Genomic DNA, 25,900 nt, shown 5'->3' on the forward strand with positions numbered 1-25,900 from the left:
TTAGAAGCTTCTTCTCTGGGCAGTCTTTTTAGAATTTATTATTATTTGTACTGAAAATCAAGTGTCAAAATCAATTTTTATTTTTTGGTTACTCATGTTTACCAGCAGTTGTAATAATGTCTCAGTTTTAGTAGCAACTTTTCTGCAGTGCTTCTTCGATGTTAGGTCCTCCTTGTCAGCCACTGGGCAGCTTCAGTGGGTTGTTGGGGTGAAAGATGAAATTGAAGTCTACTGAGTCTGTCCAGGAAATCACGAGTGCTAATTGTAACTAGAAACCAAAACTGAATAGGAAGCCTAACCTTAAACAATTGACTGCAAGGGAGATTCTGCACCTTTTGTCTAAACTTAGATCATGTTTGCAGCTGAAAGTATTCTGGAATTTGATTTGATATTTGAAACTTGTCCCAGGGCAGCCAAAACTGAGTAAGTTATTGGCTAATAAAACCAGTCCTGTTCTTCTTATGGTGCTATCTCTAATTAGAGGTTCCCATGCTAAGTTTGCCACAAGATTTCTGCCTCATTCAGCACAGGGGTAGGACAAAAATCTCCAAGAAGCCCAAGTTCTGTAAGAATGTTGTTTGTAGTACTTCAGCAAGGTGCAAATATTGCAGGAAATTTCAGGGAAGAAGTGAAAGGTTCTTATGACTAGAGAAACTGAGTTGCAGTCCTAGATAATTGGATATTATCCCTGCTCCAGCTGCAGGGTTTCTGTGCAAGACTCAAAAAGTCACACTCAGCTTTTGTTTGTTTCCTGAGTGTCAAGGGGAGAATCTGTGGCCCTGTTTGCATTAGTTCAAAACAGTCACATGTGAATCTGAAAATGAGTGTATTGCTCTTTGAAGAGAGGGAACTGCCAAGCTCTTTGGAAAGATGTCACTGTCCTGCTGTCTGAAGATGGAACTCCAAATTTCAGAGACAGCAGATTTTGGTGTTGACCTCTAGATGCCTTACATAATCACTGTTAAAATGAAAGTTACAGTTACTTTCCCTCTTGGAGGATCTTAAGAAATTAAATTTCTTGACAGTTGTATAATATTGAGATTCTATTAGAAGAGTACTATAGGAGCAGTCAGAGGGAGATCCCCATTTTTGCTGTTCAGGCTATTTAGATAAGGTGTAATGAAAAAAAGACATTGAATGAAGAAGATTCTAAGGAGTATTCCCTAAGTACTGTAAGGGTAGAATTATGGCATGTCGTTGTGCAATTAAGTAACGTATCATAAACAGTATGTACAATGGAGAGAAAACTGCATAGGCAGCCTTAATTCAAGCATTTCCCAGCTCTCAGATGTCTCATTTTACAATCTTAGCTGCTTTATAGGTAGGTAGTTTGAATTTGGATGTAACAGTAAGATTTTTTTCAGAGCCAACATCTGCAGAGGAGTGAATTTCCCAGCTCCTACATGCAGAGAAGGATGGGAGGTGCTGAAAGCAGGTTTTCAGCAGAGTGCTGCCTTCACCTTTCTTTAAAAGTATGGACGTTGTGGGTCTCTCTCTAATCAAGACTGACTGGAATTCCTTCTGCAGGCAGCAGCAACATGATACTCAGGCAGGAAGTCAAGTGGGTGTCTGGTCCAAACTTAGCTCAGGGGACAAGGCATCCCGATGTCTGGCCAGTTTACCAGCTGCCTTCTGCTGACAGAAATATATGACTGCAATGATGCCCCACATTTTTCTGCTTTGTCTTTAGTCTCAGCTTGTTTCAGTTTGTTAAACATCAAAAATTTCTTTACATGTTGAGGAAGTGAAAAAAAAACAAACCCTGATTAAGTGCTTACTAGTAATCTCATTGTTGCTAAAAACAGAACTAAAGCAGTTCTCTATTATAGCAAATATGAGTCACAAGGGAAAATGTTAAAGGTACAACACTTTTAGGGTGCTACGGATACAGACCAACAATAGTGTGTAGTATTCAAATATCTCTTACATGTATCTTATATCTTCCTAAAGATCTTACCTATTCCAGAAGTAAATGCTTGTGTTGGTCTTAATGTCAGAAAGTTATGTCTGTTGGTCACTTAGAACATAGGGTTCTAAAAGATCTTGTTACATAGCTGTGACAGTAAGAACAACCATATTTTTGTAACATTTTTTCCAGATTATCTCAAAGGACCTTACAAATAATTATGCTTCATAATATCCTGTTAACACAATTTTTTGCCATTTTATTTACTTGATCTGAAGTTTTCTGAGGTCTCTAGAGAGAAATAGCCCTGCTCCTCGGAAGAGACACACTGAAATTTTCACCTGCATAAAACCTACAACTGAAGCGTAACCTGTGGGTCCCCTGCAAGACTATCCTTGTGCTCCAGCAGGAGGATTTTTGCAGGTGCCTGTCAGCAGAGGTGATGTTACACAGGCTCTGCTCTGCTCTCTTGTTTCTCAGTACTGATTTATTCCCTGGCATGCTGCAGGAAGCTGTTTTGAAGCATATCAGAAAATTATATGAGGTCACAGACAAGTATTTTATCCCTCCAGTAATGATTACATTTAGTGCTATGGACAGTCACCCTAGAGGCTTGTGCAGACAAAATAAAGCACTTATTTTATCCTTCCAGTTAGGTAAGTAATTCCTGCAAAATCTCTTGTTATTTAAAAAAATCATCTTGCAATACTGTGCTTGTTCAGGGTGTAGTAGACAATAAATAACTGCAAATCCTGTGCACATATTTTTCTTCATGTTTGTCTCCATGCTGCCATTCCCACCATTATTCCCACTGAAAGTTTAACAACAGAATGTCCAAAAAAGCCTGGAAAAGTGAAGATGGGTTTCTTTGTCACACCACTGTTTGTTCTCCCCTGGCATGGAACATTGCTGTCACTGAAGGGAGCTTCCCATTAGAGTGGTGTCCTTTCATCTGCTGCTGCAGGTATCACTGATAGCCATGACTACAGGAAGGTCTCAAGAGTGAGACATGGCAACCCCCCTTAGATACCAGCAGGCCTGGTTATACCTGAGGATGAGCACACAATAGTGTCCCCCCTGAGAAGAAGCTCTGAGTCAAGGGGCTGAGGGTTGGTTCCAAGAGGTCTCCTAGAGCCTCTCTCAGCCTTTACTGCTCTGTGTGATAGAGCAAGCTTGTCTTCATTTCCTGCTTGTTGTCCCTCCAAGTGCCACACTGTCCTGGGGACTGGGAGAGCAGATCAGAGAATCGCAGAATTGTCACAGTTGGAAAGGAACTCTCAGATCATTGAGTACAACCGTCAACACAAAAAAAAACCCAAAACCAACAACAGCAACAAAAAAACCAAACCAAACCAAAAAACCCACACCAAACAAAAAACAAACAAACAAACAAAACCACAAACAAAAATAATACCCACACCACACAAAAAAACCAACCCCACAACCCTCTACAACCTTGGCCACCAGAGCACACCCTGAAGTGCCACATCTACATGTTTCTTGAATACCTCCAGGGATAGTGATTCAATCACCTCCCTGTTCAGGCTGTTCCAGTGCCTGACCACTCTTTCAGTATAGAAATTCTTCCTAATATCTAGTCTAAACCTCTCCTGCTGCAACTTCAGGACATTTTCTCTGGTCCTATCATTAGTTACTTGGGAGAACAGGCCAACACCCACCTCCCTACAGTCTCCTTTCAGGTAGTTGTAGAGGGCGATGAAGTCTCCCCTCAGCCTCCTTTTCTTCAGACTAAACATCCCTAGTTCCCTCATCCTCTCCTCATATGACTTGTTCTCTGAACCCTTCACCAGTTTGGTAGCTCTCCTCTGGACATGCTCTAGCACCTCAATGTCCTTCTTGTAGTGCGGGGCCCAGAAGTGAACACAGTACTCAGATGCTGTTTAGCAACAACTGCTGAGTGCAGGAAGTTCCTTATTCATCTGCTGAGGTGGCCACAGGAGGCCAGAGCCAGGGAGGTTGAAGAGAAGGTATGTAAGGCGAGGGGGGGGTGTGCGTGTATAGCAGGGGGTGGTTCAGGGCTGGCCAGAGACCTTCAGGGTGGTTGCATCCATGCAGCACTTCCCAGATCTGGCAGGATCCCACCAGCTGTGCCTACATCTGCCTGTAGCGAGGATCCAAGCAGTGGGTCTGTAGAACAATATATCTGATGCAGAGGAGATGGTGGATACATTATATGCATTTCTTTTGTTGGAGTGCATGGCTTTTTGTTGCAGCAGGCTACCTTCAGTCTCATTCCTTGGAGTGATGCTCACCTGCCCTGACTGCTCTGAAATGAAACACAGAGGTACTCACACATGAATGTGGCCATGCTGCCTCTAGGCCATTCCGTGTAGATGTACCCTGAGTGCTTCAGAAAGCTTTAACCACTGCCTAAATCAGTCAGATCCTTTCTGTTAATAAAGCAGCTAATAGTTCCCCATGTCTCAGTGGTGGGCAAGCAGTTGATTGTACAGCACTTGGAGAGTTCAGAAGCATTGTGAAATATGTGCTAAATATAATTAGAATTTTACAATTTTATGTATTTATTTAGTTAGTTATTATGTTAATCAATATTAACCTGCTGACCACTAGGGTATAATTACAACATCAGAGTGCACAACCAGTTGCCTCCACTGGTACTTAAAATGCGATTATTCTGAGGCTAAGAAAATTAGATAGTGTAGTAAATAGACCCTGTGTTTGTTTCTCCCAAAACAAAGAGGTATCAATGGGCCTCTTCATTATTTTGGCTTCTAATTTGCTACTGATATTGTAGGAAAATTATGTATTGGAATTTCAGCCCCATATGCAGACAAGCTTGTATGCATTTGTATGAAGATAACATTTGTAATGCTGTCAAATAATATTACATATGTTTAAAAAGAACAAACATTGTCTCAAAAGAATTTTTAACTTCAGAGTACAGCACTCCTTTTTGGTTTTCAGTCCTGTTTTCCCCCTGGTAATTATGTTGAACAATACATGATTTTTCATTACAAACTATCAGCAGGGCTTACAAGAGACACCATACATCTCAGTTAATGTGGCTGTTGGAACCTTAACTGTTACATTCCCTCTTGCATTTTACTTCATACTCTTAATAGAGCAACATTTAACGTTACATTACAATTCATTTGTGTGGGTCTTAATCTTGATCTCTTAAGTATTCAGGCTTAATACATCAATTCTGTATTATTTTATTAATATATAAAGTGTCTATGGATGGGTGAATTTAACATTGCCCTAGCGATTAAAAGCAATAGAGATTACATTTAAGAAGTTAACTTCATAAGTATGAACTTCTGTATATCTGGATTCATGCAGTCCAATGTTGATTATTCTTTCAGCTGTATCTCATTTTATGTATGTTTAGTTTGATATACATATATAGAAAGAAAGATGTATGTTTATGGTAACATGTATATATCCTCATGTGAATGAAATAATGTATGTAAGTAAATTCTTGAACTGGAATTACCAGGCCGTCTTTGTGTCTGGTTATTGACAATTCACTTACCAGGACATTTAAAGGAAAATTCTTTGAACAGTGAAGTTATGCAATCACAAATTATGATCGCAACTTGTTAGATCAAAACTTGATCTGATGTTTGTTGTCTGCCATTTCTTTCTTTGCTATCCTGTAGATAGGTCATATAGGAAAAAGTGCTTAAATCTGTAGTGAAAAGACCCTCAAAATTATCACTACTTTTATGCTTTCAGGTGCTTGAATTTCCCAACTAAACTCTGTCTCTTTAAACAGAAGTTATTATAACACTGTTTCCAAGATTCAAAAGACAAAGAAAACAAATTTAAAAACTTTCTGTTTTGTGCAATGATGATGATTCCCCTTGTTATTCATTATCACAAGGTTTGGCTGCTATGTTTCCAGTGTTGCAACATGGAGCAATTTTATCCCCGATCAGAGCCTTCTGGGGTCCCTGGGGAAAAGGGAAGGCTGAAGGGCTGGGCTGGGTGCCTGGACACCTTCACCTCCCCATGCCCTCTCTTCTGCTGCTGCTGATGCAGCATTGCAACAGGCCATGTTATTGGCTGTTCTTGTTGATACTTTCCTCCCACTGGAAATCTAGTCAACATGAAACCATCACAGTTATGTTTTAAATGAGACTGGAAATGGTTACAGCAGAGCTGCATTTTACACCTCTGGCTAATCCTTAGTGGGAGAAAAATTTGTCAGGGTCAAATCTGATTGCTTGATGGGCTTATGCCAGCTCTAGCCCTCAAAAATTTAGAAAGTCACATCTGTGACTTCGTTTTGGTGAAAGAGATACTCATAGAACCATAGAATCATAGAATGGTTTGCGTTGGAAGGGACTTTTAAGATCATCTAGTTCCATCCCCCCTACATGGACCAGAACACCTCCCGCTAGACCAGGTTGCTCAAAGACCCATCCAAACTAGGCTTGAGCACTTCCAGGGAGGGGGCATCCACAACCTCCCTGGGCAGCCTCTTCCAGTGACTCACCATCCTCACACTGAAGAATTTGTTCCTCATGTCTAACTTAAATCTCACCTCTTCCAGCTTAAAACCATTACGCCTCCTCCTATCTCTACAAGCCCTTGTAAAAAGTCCCTTCTCAGCTTTTCTGTAGCCCCTTCAGGTACTGGAAGGCCACTATAAGGTTTCCCCAGAGCCTTCTCTTCTCCAAGCATAACAGCCCCAACTCTCTCAGCCTGCCTTCATAGGAGAGGTGCTCCAGCCCTCAGATCATCTTCATGGCCCTCCTCTGGACTCGCTCCAAGAGCTCTATGTCTTTCCTCTGCTGAAGGCTCCAGAGCTGAACACAGTTCTCCAGGTGGGGTCTCAAAACCCAGAGCAGAGGGGCAGAATTATCTCCCTCGCCCTGCTGACCACCTTCTGCTGATACCATATGAAAGATTAAGGCATTTTTTTTCCTAAAGCTTTGTTCACAACTGTATGTTGATAGGCGACTGCTTAGGTAGTTTCTGAATCCTAGGTCAGGTTGTGAAACTAATGTACAATATATCTGTATATTGGCTGTATGCCAGCACATATATATACACAAATAATGTGTGCAGGTACATATGTCAGCAGCTGCTTGCTGTCAGGTTTGTCACAAATCTCTCGGCACAGCAGGGATTTGAAGAAACCAAGAATCTGTTCAGACTGAAGCAACTGAGTTAATAAAACCTCTTTGCTGCAGGTCCTAGCCTTTGAACATGCAGCATCAAAAAGTAGTGAGTTTAAACTCTCCTGAGTTTATTGAAAATATGAAATTTTTGTCATAATTGTGGGGAGACACATCTTGATCGACAGTTTTGACTCAGCCAATAAACAGTAACAAAATAGTGTACAGGGAGATGTTTAGAGTAAAACTCTTGGGAAATTTTGTTTTGGAAACACTGACACATGTGGTTCCTGAAACACTATATGCTCCCTGGAACTGGGGTGCCCCTGATTGGAGACTGGCATTCTTGTCAGTTTTGTCATGGTTGAGGAACAGCCATTTCCGTCTGCATGTAGCGGGTCTCTGTCACCATAACCACATTTCTCTGAGCTTTTCTGAGAGTGAGTCACCCCAGAGCTCCTGAAACTGGACCTGGCTTGCCTCATGAAGACTGGTCTGCACTGACAAGGAAATTCAGGGATAGGACATCTGGAAATCTTTTCCATGACTCCAAAGACACAGCATGTTCAAGAGATTATTCTGGGTGGTTTTGCCTGCCCTAATCCTTCCTGTCCAAACATCTGGAAGCTGAGGCTCCTCTGTGGCTTTGTATGATAGGAAATCTTGGAAATCTTACCATCTCTAATGCCATGCTGAGTCCCATTTCAGACATTTGATAGCTGCTAATTTCAGTGCCACTGCCTTAATAAACATCATGGTTGGATTTGATAAGTACTTGAGAGTTTGGTGCTCATTACATGGCAGTTCTGATCCCATTACAGCTACATATTACCTGCAAGGAGTGGTTGTTACATGTGATAGTGCCCACAGAGCACGTTAAGAAACTACAAAATCATTACTCAAGCTCTCAGATTCCCCTGTCATCAGTGTGTATGTATAGTTTCACACATGAAATATCACATTAAGATGTTTTTAGTAGATATGACAATCCTTCTTTTCTCTGAGGACTAGATAATTGCTTATGGATATATGAATCCTTTTGATTTTAGCATATATCTTAGCCTGAGGGATATGGGACATACAAGAAAGTTTTTTGCTTGCTGAGATATTGTGAATAAAAAGAAACATAAATCCACATAGGATGTGTCCGACTGGAGAGTACATCTCCATCTGGGCCATGTTCCCTGTTCTGTGGGCAATGGTGGGTTTGGGTATTAGTACTCAGGAAGCTACTGCTTTTTTGTTTCTTTGTTTTTTGTTTTGTTTTGTTTTTACAAATGCAGAAATGCTTAAACTTCTGGTTGATGCTGAGACTCACATCAGGCAACAATACATCTTGTAGACAGACCATCTAACAGTTCCAGTGCATCCATGATGACATACAAATTACTTGACAATGTGTTATTTGGGAAAGGTGCTACATCCCAATGCTCCTCCCATTGCCAAAAGCTAATAAGCTTTTTTAAAGAACAAAATTAGGTGGAAGTTCCACTGTTATTCTGCCATGCAGAGATCTCCCAAGCTTTTTTCTCTGTTCTACACCATGCTATTTTTGCTGTCACTTTGGTCTTCATGTTACATGAATCTGCAGTGCTTTGAGTTTCTCTGTTCACTGAGTAAAAACTGTGCAACAGGAAGCAAGTAAGGAGATTATGAGTAATGTTCTTCATATTAACCTGTCCTACTTGCCTTCCAGGCTGATTTTGAAGGAAAGCCTGACTCCTTGTTCTTCAGTGATGGGCAGCGAAGAATTGACTTCATTTTGGTATATGAAGATGAAAGCAAAAAAATTACTCATAAGAGGAGTTATCATAAAAAGCAAAAGGTACGTTATTTTCAGTATAAATCTGGATAATTTGTTGGGTGTAAGAGCAGTGGGTAGTCAGGACAGTGCCCTCACCCAGGACAGCTATTACTTTGCCCTGTCTTAGGAATATCCTTGAGACCTGGGAGACTGAAGCTCACAAAACTGAGTAGGGAACAGGGGTGAGCTCAAGCCAGCAGATGGTTGTGTCAGTGGGCAGAGCGCTGAACATCGTGTCTGTCAGTGTGTGCTTGGTCATCTCAGAGTGTCCTCCTGGGGGAGAACCCTTCAGGAGATGTGAGCAGAAAAATGCTGGTATCAGGTTCCCTGTTAGAACTGGATGAGAAGATCTCAAAACTAGGGCAATTTTCTGTATCTACAGGGATTGAATTAGTTCCCTAGGGGATTTTGGTATTAAAATCTAGGTGTTCAGAGGAGCCCATAAAAGGAGGCAGCTGACCAGGTGCTCCAGATCATAGTCGGGAACATAGTGCCTGAGTAATTTATGGCAAATTGGGAGATCTCTGCATGGCAGAAGAACAGTGGAACTTCCACCTAATTTTGTTCTTTAAAAAAGCTTATTAGCTTTTGGCAATGGGAGGAGCATTGGGATGTAGCACCTTTCCCAAATAACACATTGTCAAGTAATTTGTATGTCAGTTTGCCACCAGAATCTCTCCCTGTGCTGCTCCTTCCCTTGACACTTCAATAGATTGGGCCTCCCTAGGGATCTTGCAAAAAGTTTAACTCAAGCCAGTGACTGCTTGGTTCTCCTTGGCCACTCTGAATTACAATCATCGATAAATTTTTTTTAACCATTATTTTTTAATTATTTCATTATGGCACCCAAGGTCAAAAAAACAAGCTGGGCAGTTGAGTAGTGAACTGCCTGAGGAATATCCATCCACAGGACCACAGTCCCCTTGGCATCTTCGTTTTCCCACCCACTTGCTTCCTTCTCTGATTTAGCAATTCCATGTTCCAGCAGTAGCCTCTGTTAGAGAAGGCAAGGACAAAGATATCACTGGAAGCAGCTCACATGAAAATAGTGATTTGCAGTTAGGAAAAAGAAGAGCAGGAGTACAAAAGAGCTGTAGCTAAGCTGGTTGACACTCATAATACAGTGTTGCTGTTTGCATTAACGGGGCAGCCATAAGGAGTGATGTGAGTAGGGTTTGGGAGAGTCCTGCAGTGGGTGGATGTTGCATTATACACATGATCATGGGATCAGCAATAAAAATTAATTGAAAGAGGTAATTAGAAAAAAAGATACCCCTGTGGAAACAGTTGTTTTTATCAATTAGCATTTTACATTTATGTTTGTGATACTTGGCTATTGCCCAAATGTGCCTAAAAATATGAGTCTTTTCCAAACAATGATGGAAATTGAATGTGAGCAATGAAGTAGCATTTTTAGTGCATTAATGTTAGGACATTAGCCAGAATTAAACCATGAATAACTAGATCAGTAGATTGTGGGTAATGAGCTAGGTGCTTTCAAAAAAAAAGGTTTACTTCCAAAGGTCTCATCCTACAAGATCTGCAACCGCACTGAATCTGTGATGTGCTGAGGAAGAGGAATCAGTCTACCTACAAGCAACAAATGTGAGAACAAGAATGTGTGATGATCTAACTAATGATCAGATAAGGTGGAAACTGAGCAGCTGATGAGCAGCTCTGTGCAAGAGGCCCTCATGGTCTTGGTGGACAGCAAGCTGAAAAAGAGCCAGCTCTGTGGCCTGGCAGCAAAGCAACCAACAAGGGCTGTATGGACAGAAGTAAAGTCAGGAGACTGTGACACATGGTTGGGGTGAAGCTGAGAACAGCAGTGATAGTTTTCTGAGCAAGAATTTCCATGGACAGTGAGAATCTGAAGCCATAGGAGTACTGTGGACAGTGTAGGCAAGAATTTTGATACTGGGGATGCATACAGTGCTGAAAGAGCAGTAGATAGCTTAGAAAGAGACAAGGATGAAGAACTGACAGTCACAGAGGACTTCCAAGGGCAAGAACAAAGGTTACAAGTGTGATGACACTGACCTGGAGAACTAACACAAGATCCCAAAGCTCACCATGAAACAGCAGAAATGTTACATATAGGGTAGAGTAGCAGAGGGCACTGAAAGGTGGAGGAGTGAAGAGAGGGCTTTGTTCAGTGAGTCTTATCACATAAGCTGAAATGAGTCACCTGGTCATAAAGAAACTTCTGTGATGCAGCTCAAAAGTACTGGCTCCCTCTCTAATGCCTCAGGTACAAGGGTCATCAGTTTAGAAATGCATTTCTCTTTATCATCTTTATCTGCATGTTGGAGGAACAGGCTTTTAAAATGCGAATAAATAGTATCTTTCTAACTGTTTTAGGATGGGATAGGTGCAAGTCAGCTCCAAGCATACCAATGCTTTAGTCACCTCAAAAGCAGAGAGGTTCTTTGTCTCACTTGAAATCACTTGCTACACAAGTGGAGGAAGCTGTAAATGCTGCCAGTATTTGTTACCTAAGCAAACGTTGCTTAAACAGACGTTTGCAGAACTGATAACATTTTTCTTCCTGTTCCTCCTCCTGAGCAGGATGCAGCACTGCCTCAGAACATACCTCACACTCATACTAGAAGTAAAAGGAGAGAAACTAACTGAGAAGAAGGAATAAAAGTGAATATAATGTTTGAAAAGAAGAAATAAATCACATGTACCTTATGTGTGAAATGGAAGAGAACATGGTGCAGTTTTGCATGCTTGGAATTCCAGGGAGAAAATTAACATTTTGGCCTACCACAGTTCCCAGAAAGTTTTGGAGATGGTACTGCCCAAGATAAGATACATAAGGTTGCATCAGCTGATAGCTTGTCTTTACTTGCACTGTTTCTTATGTGGTTATAGGGGTTTTTTTGCAAATTACTTTTACCCTTGTGATGCTATACAAGATACCAAAATGAGGACTATTGCCATTTACTGTCAGCTAGAAATACTACAAGCATCACTGTCTATCTCTGACCAATGATTAACTGAAAATGCCAAATTTTATAAGCAGTATCATAAGCACCTTAAATAGGTTTCGTGCTCATACTACTCATTTTTTTACTCTCCTGACATTTTTATAGAGCTATTATCTGGAGGTTTATTGTTCACAGAATCTGAAAACTTCAGCTCATTCAAGAATAGCAGATCCAGTGAAGTCTCTTCTCACTGGGTGAAATCCTCACCGCACTTTGGTCAGCAGCAAGGTCTCCACTGCCCATGGGCAACGATACAAGTCTGTGAAATGTAAGGACCAGGAGTGTAGTCACTAGGACAAATTCAGTCTGATGTGTACTATACCCCACCTGGCTGCATGATGTGGAAGTCAGGGCAGAATTTAACTTGTTAGTGAACATTTACAGAACTACATCTCTGAAGCTGAAAGTTTTGGGTGCTGCACTGAGTGGTTTTGTACGTTACTGAGAGTGGAGGAGTCCCCAAAACTCATATAGAATTTAGTGGAAAGGATTTGAAAATCAGACATTAACCTAGCTAACCAGTTTACTGGATTCAGAGAAATGGAGTACAAATCCACTTATTCTTTTGGAGCAAGTGAAGAATCAGATCCTGGGACCATTATTATATTTTATTTGAATGCCATTCTGCCCTTTTTCAAAAGAATTGCATGAGTGTAACTGAGGAAATGGCCCACCATTAAATTATATTAATTAGCAGTATTCTTGGGAAAACAACTCAGAAAAGAAGGAAATAACTAAAAACATGGGGTTGATTTGGATAGAAGGAGCAAATACATGGGTCCTGAAGCACTTGAAGATGCACAGTGTTGCTGTGCTTCCCTCATTTTCATGTATTTCCAAAATCAGGTTTAAAGGAGACAAAGTCAAACTACTGAAATGACACCCTCATGGAAGTTTTCTGACATAATTTGCAGATTCAGAAGTTAGCAAATAAGATTCATGTGTGCAACTCACTTTGAACTCCAAACATTTTTAAATTGGTATACAACCAATTTTGCAAGCACTAGCAAAAGTCAAACTGACAGTAGCACATTCCAGAAACTGGACCTTGCAAGCAATTGAAATTCCTGCCCAAAGCATGTTTTTTAAACCTACAATTTATGTACCCTGTTTGTCAGGATAGGTTACTATCAGAATAGAATTAACTATCACCAGTCTTTACAGGAATGCTCTAAAATGCCAGTTTTATCTGTTGGAATCCTCAAGGAGCTCTTTGTTGAAAGTTGAAGGGTCAGCACCAGCAAACCAAATTAAATTAGATCAATGCAGAATGTCATTCTAGTCCATCTGCTCCCCCCAACAGAAATAAACAGAAAGACTGTCAGTAATTTAAGTAGTTAATGTGGGCCAAGCCTTCATTTCCAGCCATACAGTAATATGTGCTTCAAAGAAATAGACAGGTTTGGGGTTGTTGTTTGTTATGGGGTTTTTTTTCCAAATTAAATGAAAACTATAATTTAAAGACAATATTACACTCAACTTTTTTTTTTAAAGTATGGTCTTACAGAGAACTTCAGTGGGGCTAGACAAATTTGTCTTCAGAAGCAAACGGGGAAGAGTTCCAGCCTCTAGACCTGTTTAGTTTAGGTAGCTGACAAACAAAAACTTGGATAACCTAAAAAACTAATTGTTTAGCGTGTGTCACACCTGCAGAGACAGAACAGTTCTTGGGTTCACAGGAAGAGGGGTGCCTCAATGCCATTTCTTGCAGTGATTAGAGGCAGTAAAGGATGGCTGGTGGTGTGCCCAGCAGACCTACCCAGTAATTCTGATAACAGGGATGAAAGGGACCTTTGGAACTGGGAGGACAACCAGACCTGCCCTGCTCCCTGCTGGATGCATTGGTTTTGAAGCAGGAACTCACTGAAAGAAAATCTCTTCTGAGGCAACCACAAACCCAAATTTTACTTCTTTGTGTAGTGGATGCAAGGAAGGATGACAGAAGGATGGGAAGACAAATGGAAGGAAGGTGTTACTCTAAAGTTACTGCATACATTCATAGGACCAGAATTGGGTCTTTCCAAACAGGGTGACTAGGAACCACTATTGAGATCAGGGTTAGGCTGCAGTATTGCCAGTTCTGTGTGGTCATGAATCAGGTTTCAGAATATCACAAGGCTGGCTTAAGATCAGAGAGTATCTCAGAAAATAAGTATTTGGAGTTCTTGGGGTTTCAGGTTTTTTTGTGTCAGCCTTTCTATCATATTCTGCTTCACATTTTTATTATTATCTTCAAACACAAGGGAAAGAAGCTTACAGAAGCAGAGCCTCTCAATCAATTAATTTCCTGATGCTGACAGCTGGGACTTTCAGAAGGGCTTCCAAATACCATCAAAGAAACTGGGAGAGTTGGCAGCGAATATTGATACAGTGATCCTCTCCACTCTCTTTAGCTGATTTCCATGTGGGTAGCTTTGGGCCCCATGTTATTTCTCTAATTGACTGTGATTTATCTGTTGCCTGTCAGGGTTTTTTTCCCTGAAGCCACATGGATATTGTTATGGGGAACCTTTCTCTTTACACAAAAGAAACTAAACAAAGGTATGAGTTGGTGTCCTTCTGTCACTGCAATCAAAGCAAGTGCTCCCTACCATTTACAAAACACAGAGGAAAAAAAAAACAAACCTGCTAGTGGTCTGCTACAAATTTTCAGACCCATAATCTTGTTCGTCTGCTCAGTTCAACAATCACCAGACATTGAAAGCATTATGGTGAAAAAGCGGCTCCCAACAGCTAACCTTCCACATGCCTCTAATACCTGGCATTTACTTCCAATGTGCTTTTGCTTTCTTAAGATTGTATGTGATTATGCATCCTAAAGTGTCCTAGTCTATTGGCTAGCTATTCAGTCCTCAAAATCTATGGCAGGCTTAGATCAGCAGCATTACCATGGTTACATTATTATTACAACTTAACCTTGCAGGTAGCTGAGCAAAATGCCAGATACTAAAATAAACTTTGGGCTGTCTCCACCTTCCAGCCTAATAAGCTATCATATCTTTATGCTGTATTCCCCAGCCAATGCAAAACCACCACAGACTCCTTCGGGTAAAAGCCTGGCTCCTCCATAGATTATAATATGTGTAATTCAATCATTTCTATAAAATAGCAAAGCTCCTAATTAGTGAAGACTCCCAGGGGGTTGTTTCTCACTACTTGCATTAATGCATTATTAGAAACCTTAATATTGTCAACATTCCTCTTAGATTTTGAGGGCAAAATTAATTTGAGGAACTCCTTGCCATAATAAATCATTAAAGCAAGCTGAGTTGTAAGATTAAACAAAAAAAAAAAAAGTATTAGACTCCTACAAATGAGAATTGCCCTGCATCCTTCTTTGTGCTACTTAGGAAGAAATTAAGCAGTTAGGTAGCCCCATGCCTTTTTTATTTGCTGAAAAAAAAGCAGAAATCTAGTTGAAATATTGTAATGATTCAGTATTATTCACCTTACAAAGAACACGTGAACATGAAAGAAGCAAAGAGGTAGGATGAAAAGGCAGAAGTTCATAGTGGAGGAAGAAACAAATCCTGTCTTGTGTGCTACATATATTCTTGATCTGGTGAGAGGATTGAGTTATGATGCAACACAAATTGCAGAGGAAATCGTTCTGCCGTTTACTCAGAAACCAAGATAACTGTGAGCCTTTAGCTTTGAAGGAGACTGGTAAGCACTATTACCTATGAAATTGTGAAAAATGCAAGGAAAAATATCTTTGACATTTGAGATTCTGAATTAGTGCTGTTTGTACAAGGAGGAGACTCAGATGTCACAAGAGACAGCTGTATGAAGCGTCCTCATCAAGGTACAGCTACCATCAACATTCTTGATATTAGAATGTATTAGATACATACAATATATTGTATTATATGAGTGCATATAATATATACACACAAAATGTTATGTATACAATGAAAAATATAAAGAACATTATACTGTCACAAATAAACAAGTGGATTAATGTGACATGGAGAGACCACAAAGAGTCCTTGCGGATTTTTTTATTGGGATTGTGGTTTTATCCTGAGAAAAGAGAGGAATATGTGAAAAGCAGAAATGTAATAAATATTAACAAAAGAAGAAAACATTGAAGGATTTGGCTTTTCTTCTCTTTAAGCAGAAAATTAGGTATTCTCTGGAATAAAAAGGCAGAAAACCTGAAACAGATAAAAGAAATACCTTTTAACAAAATATGAAATTAGTCCAGCATGACCATTGCCACAAACAGGTGCTGCAGTTGAGCACTAACAAATATAAATGGGGTGGGTTGTTTATATTATTCAGTTTTACAATTATTAATTCCAAGACTTACCAGAGTTTTGGAAAACTCTGGGGTTTTTTTGCTTTGGGGACTTAGAACAGTCCATAAACATTAAGGAACTGGATGAAACTTATGTGGAGGTACAACTGATTTGCTCCTGTAGAATTCCTGAAGATATTAGCTCTTTTAAAAACTCAGGTGTTCCAGCTTGGTAGGCAAAAATGGCATATAAACAGCCAAAAAAATGGCCAGTGGCATGAAAGCAATCTGGGAGTAGGAAAGTAATATCATCAAGTCACTCTTGAGAACCTTGCTGCATGCCTCGCCTAGCCCGGTTCAGGAATAAAGCCATTGTTCCCCAGTGTATTAATGTAATCTCTTTCTGACAAATTGTTCACAGAAGTGTCCCCCCACCCCCAGGTCCAGCTGCCTCCAGGTGCTCCCTCTTGCCCACGCTGCTATTTTGACATGCACTCTGTAGTCCGAGACCTGCCCAGCCTTCACTTACATAAAAAAACAGTTCATGGGGGAACTCTCCAGTTGATGCAGATAGCTTTTAAACTGGATTGCTTCACATAAAGTTTAGAAATTTCTTAGAAATCCCTTATGTAATTCAGTATTTCTTGTTTTGAGAGGAGAGGGACTGCTTGTCTCTGTGTGTTTTGGGGGGAAGGTCATGTATGTGGAGAAGCAAATTGAAGATTGCAAAGACATTTCAGATTTTTTGTCATGCACTGCCTGACAAGTGCTGGTAGTATGAAGTGAAATTAAAATGATCCATGAATTTAATCTTTACTGAGGAAAACTTGTCATGTCCTTCTGGGGACAATGAATGCTCCTATAATAACACCACTGGCTCTCCAAGTGCTATAGCTCTCAGCTGCTTCCTTTGAGGATGTTTATCCATGGATTAAAATGTAGTGGGTTGCTACATTCTAAACCACTGTATAAACTCATATGATTACTGTGAAACAAGAATAAAGTTGCAAGTTGCTGGAAGAAAAATGGGATGGAAAGCCCTTGAGAGGAAGACTTTCTAACGGCAGATTAATGGGGGGGCATCAGGCTGCCACCAGTAGTTCAATTAGTGAAGGAGATCACAAGTTTCAGGGGTAGTTGCTCTCAAAAATATGAGGCATATTTGTACCTCTGTAATGTACGAGAAACTAAGAGAGTGAATTCTCCACTATTGCATTTGAGGGCAATATTGCTTATTAGACCAAAAATCCCACCCTGGATTAGTAGGTAAGACTGTACCAGTCACCACAGTAGCTGTGAAAGTGGGCTATAGAGAAACGACCTAATGATTCTTCAATCTGGGAGGCAATTCCATTCTTCTGTGCCTACATATTTGTGAAATTTGGAAGAGCTGTTTTACAATGTTTGATACCTTTTAACAGAGGAAGAGACAAGTATACGAATCAAACCTGATAAACAATGGCTTGCAACTTGAAGCAACAAGATCGGTGAGTGCTCTTCTCTGTGTGATGAGCTGTGTCTGACAGAAAAGCTGCCCCTAAAAGGGAATAATGAAACTGGGTATATAAATTTACTGTAACCTTCCTCTCGGGAGAAAAAGGACCACCTTTTTTCCCTCAGTAGAGTCTCTGTGATCTGATGCAAAATCTTTTAAACTTTGTGTCTGTTCCTTCCTCTGCAAAGTAGAAGGTGGGTGGCGGGGAGATTAAACAGGTTATGTTTGCTTAGCACTTGGAAGATAAAAATTTCTGCTATGCTCTAAAGAGAGGTTCTCCCCCTACTCTGGCTGTGTAGGATGTGTGGGAAGCCAGTGGGTGACCCCTGCCAGGAGAGCAGCACAGGGCTCCTGCATGTGACCCTGCTCCTCGCAGGGTCTAGCTCAGTGCAAACAGTTGTAACTATTGTGCTTTGTGTATTTTGGGCTGCAAAGTTGCCTGTGGGCAGTTTGTGAGCACTGTGATAATGCACAGCAGCTGCTGGAGCTGCTGTCTCTTGGAGCTCTTTCTTGCCTGCCCTGCAGGGCTGCAGTGCTCCATCCATGTCTCTCCATAGAGGACAATCACTGAAGTCTAAAATTATTGTCACCCAGCAGTCTATAACGGGCTCCAGAAAAGGTCATTTTGCCCCTTCCTTCCAAACTAGACACAGAATCCATGACATCAGGGTATTTATTTGATTTCTGCAGTAAGAGCTCCTGCTACGTGTTCAAAGATGCAGTCTGACTCTTCACATCCACAAGTAAACTGCTTGCTGGAAGTCTGAGATAGATCTGGAGCTATACTTATTTTGCAGTTTTCAGTAATTCTGCTGCAATCTTGACTGAAAAACTTTTGAAACCGGAAGTATCTCTAGACTGGATCAGATATCTAACCAAGATGCATAATGTCATTTTGTATGACTGAGACTCACTAATGGAGGGCACGAGCAGAAGGCCCACAGGCAACGTGTATTCAGGAGACAAGAGTGGCTGTCAGGGCTCCTGCTGCATACTGGTGCTAGTTTGGGTGTGAGATTGGGAGCAAATGCACCTCATGCTGTCTTTCTCGGTAGTCTTGGCTGATACTTCTTTCCCACTCCCCATTCTCAGTATGAAGCTAGGAATTAATGTTGCCTAGGAATTCCCATGGGTGCCTGGCCCGCTTCCATCAGGTCACATCACCCTGGATGTGTGCTGGAACTGCTGGGGAGTCACTGGCAGCTCCAAAGCCACAGCTGTCCTGCCAGGCTACATGTACAAACACTCCTAATTAACCCATATGGGAGAAGCATCATTTAGCTTAAATTGCTTTGTAAAATACTTTGCAGAGATGTAAACATTAAGCATTAAAGGAATATTTAGCCGTCTTTTTATATATACCTTTACATGCCTTTATAAGCCCAAGTATTTCCACCTCACGTCAGTGTCTTTACAAAGCTAATGATACCTTGAGTAAGATGGACAAAGGATACAACTTTGAATAGGTCCTCTGTGAGCTGTAAAGAGAAAGGAAATTCTGGATAGTTCAAGAAGCATTATGAAAAATCCTTCGCTTTCCTTTTCTCACAAACGTATTTTCAATATTCTGTCATTTTAGGTTTTGGATGAAAAACTTGTTTTTGTGAAGGTGCATGCCCCTTGGGAGGTGCTGTGCACGTATGCTGAGGTGATGCACATCAAATTGCCTCTGCAACCCAATGACCTGAAGACTCAAGACTCAGCTTTCAACTGGTTTAGCAGACTCTTCAGAGTGGATGAAAACATCATCAAACCTGAGCAAGAGTTTTTCACTGCCCCTTTTCAAAAGGAACATTTGTCCAACTTTTATATTCAAGACAAAGACACATTTTTCAATCCTGCAACTAGAAGCCGAATTGTAAGTCCATGGAGTGTTTCTGGTATTTAATCTTACAAAGAAAAAAATCCTGTAATCAGGTCAGTGAAGTTACATGAAAGCATCCTGAAAAAAGTAGAAGTACAGGGGATGCAATAGTCCTGTGTCATTTATTAAATTGTCTGGACAATCCAGAAAGAGAGCATTCCTTATATTTGTCCCATTTCTGTTCCACCTGAATTTAAAGGGGAGACTTGAATAGTTCATATATCCTGTGCAATCAGTTTTGCCTGCACTGCTTACCCTTTCCTAACTGAAGGATATGCTGAAACAAGTATAGCTGTGTATGTTTACTTTCAGGTTGCAAGAGACACAAAAATATTTTATCAATTTCAGGTTCATTTTATCTTGTCCCGTGTGGAATATGCAACCAAAAACAATGTGAAAAAGTTTGGCATTAACAAATTACTGGATGCTGGAATCTACAAAGCAGCCTTTCCCCTTCATGATGTAAGTCCAGTGCTTACAGCTAAAATGTATTTCAAAATAGAGTCTGAACTATATCTGTGAAGTTTGTATAAAAAATACAAACAATATTGATCACCTTTGCTCCTTGACTGCTTATTATATCCACATAGTAGAATATGACAGTTTGACTAGATAGATTTTCTTCTAAAGCACTTTTGGTTAAAAATGTAGCTCTGTAACTGAAAAACAATCTATTTAGTTTAGGAGATGTTAACCTTGTATTCTCTGGGAGATGTAGTTCAGTGAAATGCTAGGCATGAGTGATGGTTCCCATGACAGATTGTATCATCAGTTCTAAACTAATTTTAACATTGTCCCATTTTTTTAGTATTCAATTTTTCAGTATTAAAATCCATCTTAAAGATGAACTTTTTTAATAAAGATGTGGAATACAAATCTCATCTGAAGTTGTGTGACAGTGTCACACAGTGAGAAGCATTCTCACAGTTCCCAAACATTGTGACGTGCGTGCAGGAAAACTCACGTTTCTGCAGGAATTTTCTGTCTGGCCAGTCCAGCACCTCAGAGATGATGTCAGAATGATGTGTAAAAAAGTTTAACTGGATTGAATTTCATCTTGCAGTAATAAGAAATCCAGCTTTTGTGGCTACATTTCTGAATATTTTTAAAATATGTGATTTAAAGTAGCAAGTTATACTGAAATGTTTTTTGCACACAAAGGCTATCAAAATCACAGAAAATGAATATGAAGGAGGAAAAAAAAGATTTCTGAGTATTTGAGTATGGAAGAACTCAGTGTGAGGCTGCAAATGGGGTACAATAAAGCAAAGATTGGGGGCTGATTTTCTGCATTATATCTAATATACACCCATGCCCCCACACCTCCTCCCCATCCAAGCCACCATTCTGTGTCCAAGGTGTGGTCTGTTGAGAAGACACTGAGAGCATGAGAGGTCAGAAATGGTAACTGCTTCAGTTGTTTGGGCACTGCTTAAACATATTCAGGAGGTCTCCAAGGATTTCAGAGAAATCTTTAAGGCAGAATCAAGACAAATCATGATTCTTGTAAGTAACCCAAAGCTTTACAGGGCAGAATTAATATAATTCGTGACTATGCATTTTTCAAGTTTCCTTTTAAATATTCAAAACCTGCCTTGTAAGCTCTTTCTATGGGGAATTTGGACTCAGTATGCCTAGTAATTAATGACTGCGTTTTCATACAATTAAAATTATATCTCACAACTACTCTGAAAATCAAAAGTAGCCTATAGATTTCTAAAAAATGTCACTTGTCTTCTTGTACCACAGTTATAGAATGGAAAAATCCCTTGAATACAATAGGCTTTATTGATAGAGGTTTTCAAATAACCCAATAAAAACCACAAGTATTATCTCCATATGAACTCTTTTAAATTTAAAACAGAGACTAGAAGCCCTGTATTTGTCTCTCAGACTTTCCAGCCTTCATTCCAGTTCAGTATTATTTTGAAACAAAGCACGTTAGCATGTAAAAGCTACTTAAAATCCATTTTAATTAAGTTATTATCTCTAGTTAGAATGGATACTTTTCTGTTTTCTATTCCTAAGTGCCAAAAGGCTGACATGGTCTTAGATGTAAGTTCATGATGAGTGTCTGTTACTTTCAGGTCACGTACATAAGGCGTTGGCTTTAGCATCCAGTGCCTTCCTGACAACATTCTACCCTGGATCCTGGTACACTCCCAGAGCTGCCTTCCTGCTCTGTTTCCTGGCTTGCAGTGAGACTGGGCAAAAAGGCTTTTCCTGTCTCTGGGCTTCATGACAGGGCAACTGGGGAGATGAGAGCTGGTCTGTGCTGATTAGATTAATGGTATCTTTTCCTCATGCTCCTTCTATTTTGCAGTCTAGTTTCAGGCACCTGTCAACCGATCCGAACTGCCCAAGTGAACGGTATCTTCTCTACAGAGAATGGGCTCATCCTAAAAATATTTTCAAACTGCAACCCCTGGATTTCATCAGGTTGGTGTGATTGGGGCTGGACTAACATGAAGGGAACTGGGAATTTACATAACAGGTCTGGTTTGGGGGATGGCAGAGGCCCAGCATGGTACTCAGGGCAGGTACATAATCCCGTATCATTTCATGCATGAAAACATTTTTTGAGTGATGTTTCATGATAAACCAATTCATGAAAAGGCAACCACTTAAAAATTTTCTTTGCAAGGTATGATCTTTCTCTCTTTTCCCCTTTTTTTCTCTCCCCCTTCCTATCCTCTTATAAAAGCATAAAACTGGTGATAGAAATACCCACCTGTATACTATTGCAATCCCAAAGTTCAAACCAGAGGAATATGACAACACGAGTTGGCACAAAACATTTGAATTATGAGATGTTTGAAAAAAAAAAAAAGTGAATTTACTTGCATTTCATAAAAAACAAAACAAAAAAAACCACACACACACACAAAACCAAAAACAAAACCAACCACCTTTCCCCTTCACAGGAAATACTATGGAGAGAAAATTGGAATCTACTTTGCTTGGCTGGGCTTTTACACTAATATGCTGATCATAGCTGCAGTTGTAGGAGTTGGCTGTTTTCTGTATGGATGCCTGACAAAGGACAACTGCACATGGAGGTACCTGATCGGGCCTATTTTAATATTACATGCAATTTTGATCAGTCCCCTACAGAGGGGGACTGTGTAGGGTTTGCAAGACACTGCATAATAGAAGAGACAAAACGAAAGGTTTTGAGAACAGCAGCGGTGGTGGATTTGAAGGTAAAGACATAAAGCATGAGCTAGAAGAGTAATGGATGTCCATGGGCCATCACAGTGATAGATATCCAAGAGTTTGTTATTTTGTCATTTTATTTATGTTTTGCACTAGGTTCACCACACCTTGTGTAGAAATGCATGGAAAATAGTGAAAGTCAGAAGTGCTGACAGACAAAGTGCCTTAACACATCCTTTTCACTGTGGTCATCCTTAAAGGAGATATCAAAAACTTGATAAAACCCTCCGAAATTTCTTTCCTCCACTTTGAGAGAAGACCAAAAGAAGAGCAACAGCACAAGGGGCTTCAGCTGCCCAGGAGATGCTGGGAGGAGAGGCAGAATTTGACACAGATTCCTTCTCAGAACATGGCAAAATTCAACCATGGCACAAAGACCCAGGTGTTTTTTCCTGGCTCATTGTGCCAAGTCCTCTGCAGGCCATCACACTGTATATCCCCTTCAGAAAGGGTGTTCATCTTTCCAAAACATACTGAAGGGCTGTTCAAGAGCTCCATTCCTGTGAAAATTTTATACCTATCTAGTCTTATGCCAGTATTATTCCTTAGTTAGGTAGTTCATCTCCCTCCCAAGCGTGGGTTTCCCACTGAAGCACATGAGATCATTGAAGAATTGTTTTATTTTTAATGCAAGCAGTTTTGAGAATTACCACCAGCTACAAGGGGTGGAAATTATTTTCCCCTCGTGCCATTGAGATGAGGACCAAGAATGGAAATGAGAAGATGTTGCTGGGCGGGGAGTGGGCGGGGGGGGACAGGGAAAACGGGGGCAGGAATTCTTGAGAGCATATCACTGTTATGTTATTTCTCATTTCCCTTGAGATTATTGCCCTGTCCTCATGCGTGAAAAAGAACTAAAGAATTCAGTTTTGGTGGGTGACTGACTAGTTTTGTTTTTAGCCAAGAAGTATGTGATCCCAACATAGGAGGTAATATCATAATGTGCCCTCAGTGTGATAAAGTATGTACCTACTGGAACCTCACCATCACTTGTGAATCATCCAAGGTAACTACATTTACACTTTAGAGACCTGCTATTGAACTTGAGTTGCACTTTCTCTAGCACTACGTAGAAAAAACTGTTGTTCCTCCGCCAGTTTCCTGCAGAATTGTTGAACTGTGAAACTAGTTGTGCCTTTTGGTACAGTGACTGAATTTTGAAAAGTAGAAAGAAAAATAATTCCTCCACTTTAATTGGAGATGAAAAAAAATTGATGTTGGTTTGTTTTATTTTCACATAGCCCCTGAATATTTGATTTAGGAATATCGGGGAGTTTTAGTAAAAAATTTTAAAAAACCTAAATTTGGTTTCATTTTAAGTTACTTGTTCCTTTTGGGGGAAAAAAAAAATAAATAAAATAAAAAAAAAAAGAAAGAAAGAAAGAAAACCCATGTTCAGTTACTAAAATCCTCATCCAGTAGCTCTGAAGCAGTTTTGCTAAGAAAATGTTTAAAGTATGTTTTGACATTTCTGAATTCTTCCCCTTCCATCCCCAAAGAAGTTATCTGGATTCATACCTTGAATTTGACCCATGTTGTCAGGGAGGAGATGGTTGCATGCAGAGGCTAATGTGGTCCATGAGAGAAGCTGTGTCACAGCAGTGTCCTGTTAGTTATGACACAGCCAAACTCTTGCTCCAGGTTCCTAACTAGGGGGACCTGTCTGTCTCCATCAACTTGTCTCACTAATGTTAGCCTTTTGTCATTCTATTCTATGGATTCAGTCACTCCCAGAACTGCAATTTTTCACCTATTCATCAAAAAGTATTTTGCCCAGCTTTAATATATTCCTTCAGCACAGTGACAGGGTGAAATGAGAACAGAGGTAAAAGGTTATGATGGAAAGGAAAGGGAAATTGTGACCACAGAGGTATCTCATGAGAATGTGGTTCTGCTTACTAGCTTGATTTGTTGTCATCCTGCTCATGAGAACCAGATGTGTCCATTGCCTTTTTGTGGCTGTATTAAAAATACATAACTGTGTACTGACTTCCCAGGCCAAAAGCACTGGTTTTCCTCTTCCTATGCAACAGATGGAAGGATGTTTGGTAGTGCATCATTTTACTTTCCTCTTGCTCCATATTTGGCTTATATTTTTAATTCTGGGCTTTGCATTTATTTCCCTATTTTACTGGAGAGTGTTGTACATTGACAGACACCAAGGAAACACTACCAATAAAGGTTGTTTATTAAGCTACATTAAAGCTAAAAATCAGCATGTTCAGTAAGCAGCTTCTGTTCTGGGTCAATGTGGGAGAAAAAATGGTTGCTTAAATTTCAAGCCTTTTTTTTTCTTTATTTTTTTTTCCAGAAACTCTGTATATTTGATAGCTTTGGAACACTGGTGTTTGCAGTATTTATGGGAATATGGAGTAAGTTAATCTCAACAACTGTGGTTTGTCATCTAATTTTGGCCAAGCCTCCAGCATCAGCCAAGAAAGCACGGATAAATTTGCACCTACTTCATTTTCTAGCACTCAGAAATTCACCACTAGGTAGTTTCATAGAAGACATACATTCACTGAAATACTTTTTTTAGCATCACAAGAAAACAAAAAAATTGTAGAACCTAAAAGTTGGTCCTCAGTGTCTGTTTTGTTTCATTTGACTTGAAGAAAAATCCAAGAGAAGTGGTTGGAGATGCCTCGTGCTCATCCAGCAGGAACCAACCACATGCTTAAGTATATCTGGCAGAGGAGCTGGGTTTTTCCCAGAGAGTTTTGGAGCTGCCTGTGCCTATTAACAACTCTGTGACTGCACAAGGCAGCTGAAAAATAGTAATTTATTGCATTTCCCAGAATTTTTTTCTTCCTGACTCTATTTAAGAAACTGATTGGAAAAAGCATAGTAGCTACAAGCAGTTGATTTATATTTTCAGTAGAGAAAATATATCTGAAACCAGGGTGTTTTCCATGTGTGAAACAACTTGATGCTGTATTCAAGGGATTAGGCAGGATTTATTTTTCCAGAAATTATTTTGTTTTTTTTCATACTGGCAACTCTGTTAACCAGCTTTTATTGCTTTTATCCAGAGATTAGCAAAATAAGCTATATGATAGGTCTATATATAGGGTCCTCTATATACAGAGAAAATAACTCATTTAACATTTTGAATTCATATGTAGGCTGACAAGAATACATAATTTGCTTTCTTTGTAAAACACATTGTATTTTTATTTTCCTATAATGACTACTGCTTTAAAGAACTATAAGACAAAACATACCATTTCTAAAATAATATTTCTTTCAAAATATACGCTCAAATCAAAATATC

The 25,900-nt window shown here is 39.9% G+C and overlaps 1 protein-coding gene across 1 annotated transcript in view; it reads left to right on the forward strand.

Annotated features, from left to right (window-relative positions):
- The window catches only part of ANO6 (anoctamin 6), a 119,497-nt gene that overhangs the window by 78,468 nt on the left and 15,129 nt on the right, over positions 1 to 25,900 (forward strand). The window contains exons 3-10 of the mRNA XM_010006303.1: positions 8,711 to 8,839; positions 17,473 to 17,538; positions 19,126 to 19,404; positions 19,759 to 19,872; positions 21,734 to 21,849; positions 22,335 to 22,469; positions 23,527 to 23,632; positions 24,938 to 24,998. Coding sequence (XP_010004605.1) covers positions 8,711 to 8,839; positions 17,473 to 17,538; positions 19,126 to 19,404; positions 19,759 to 19,872; positions 21,734 to 21,849; positions 22,335 to 22,469; positions 23,527 to 23,632; positions 24,938 to 24,998 — 1,006 coding nt within the window. The remainder of the gene's footprint in view (positions 1 to 8,710; positions 8,840 to 17,472; positions 17,539 to 19,125; positions 19,405 to 19,758; positions 19,873 to 21,733; positions 21,850 to 22,334; positions 22,470 to 23,526; positions 23,633 to 24,937; positions 24,999 to 25,900) is intronic.

This window comes from Chaetura pelagica, unplaced genomic scaffold, assembly GCF_000747805.2.
Source record: "Chaetura pelagica isolate M959 unplaced genomic scaffold, ChaPel_1.0 scaffold108, whole genome shotgun sequence".
NCBI classification, from domain to species: domain Eukaryota; kingdom Metazoa; phylum Chordata; class Aves; order Apodiformes; family Apodidae; genus Chaetura; species Chaetura pelagica.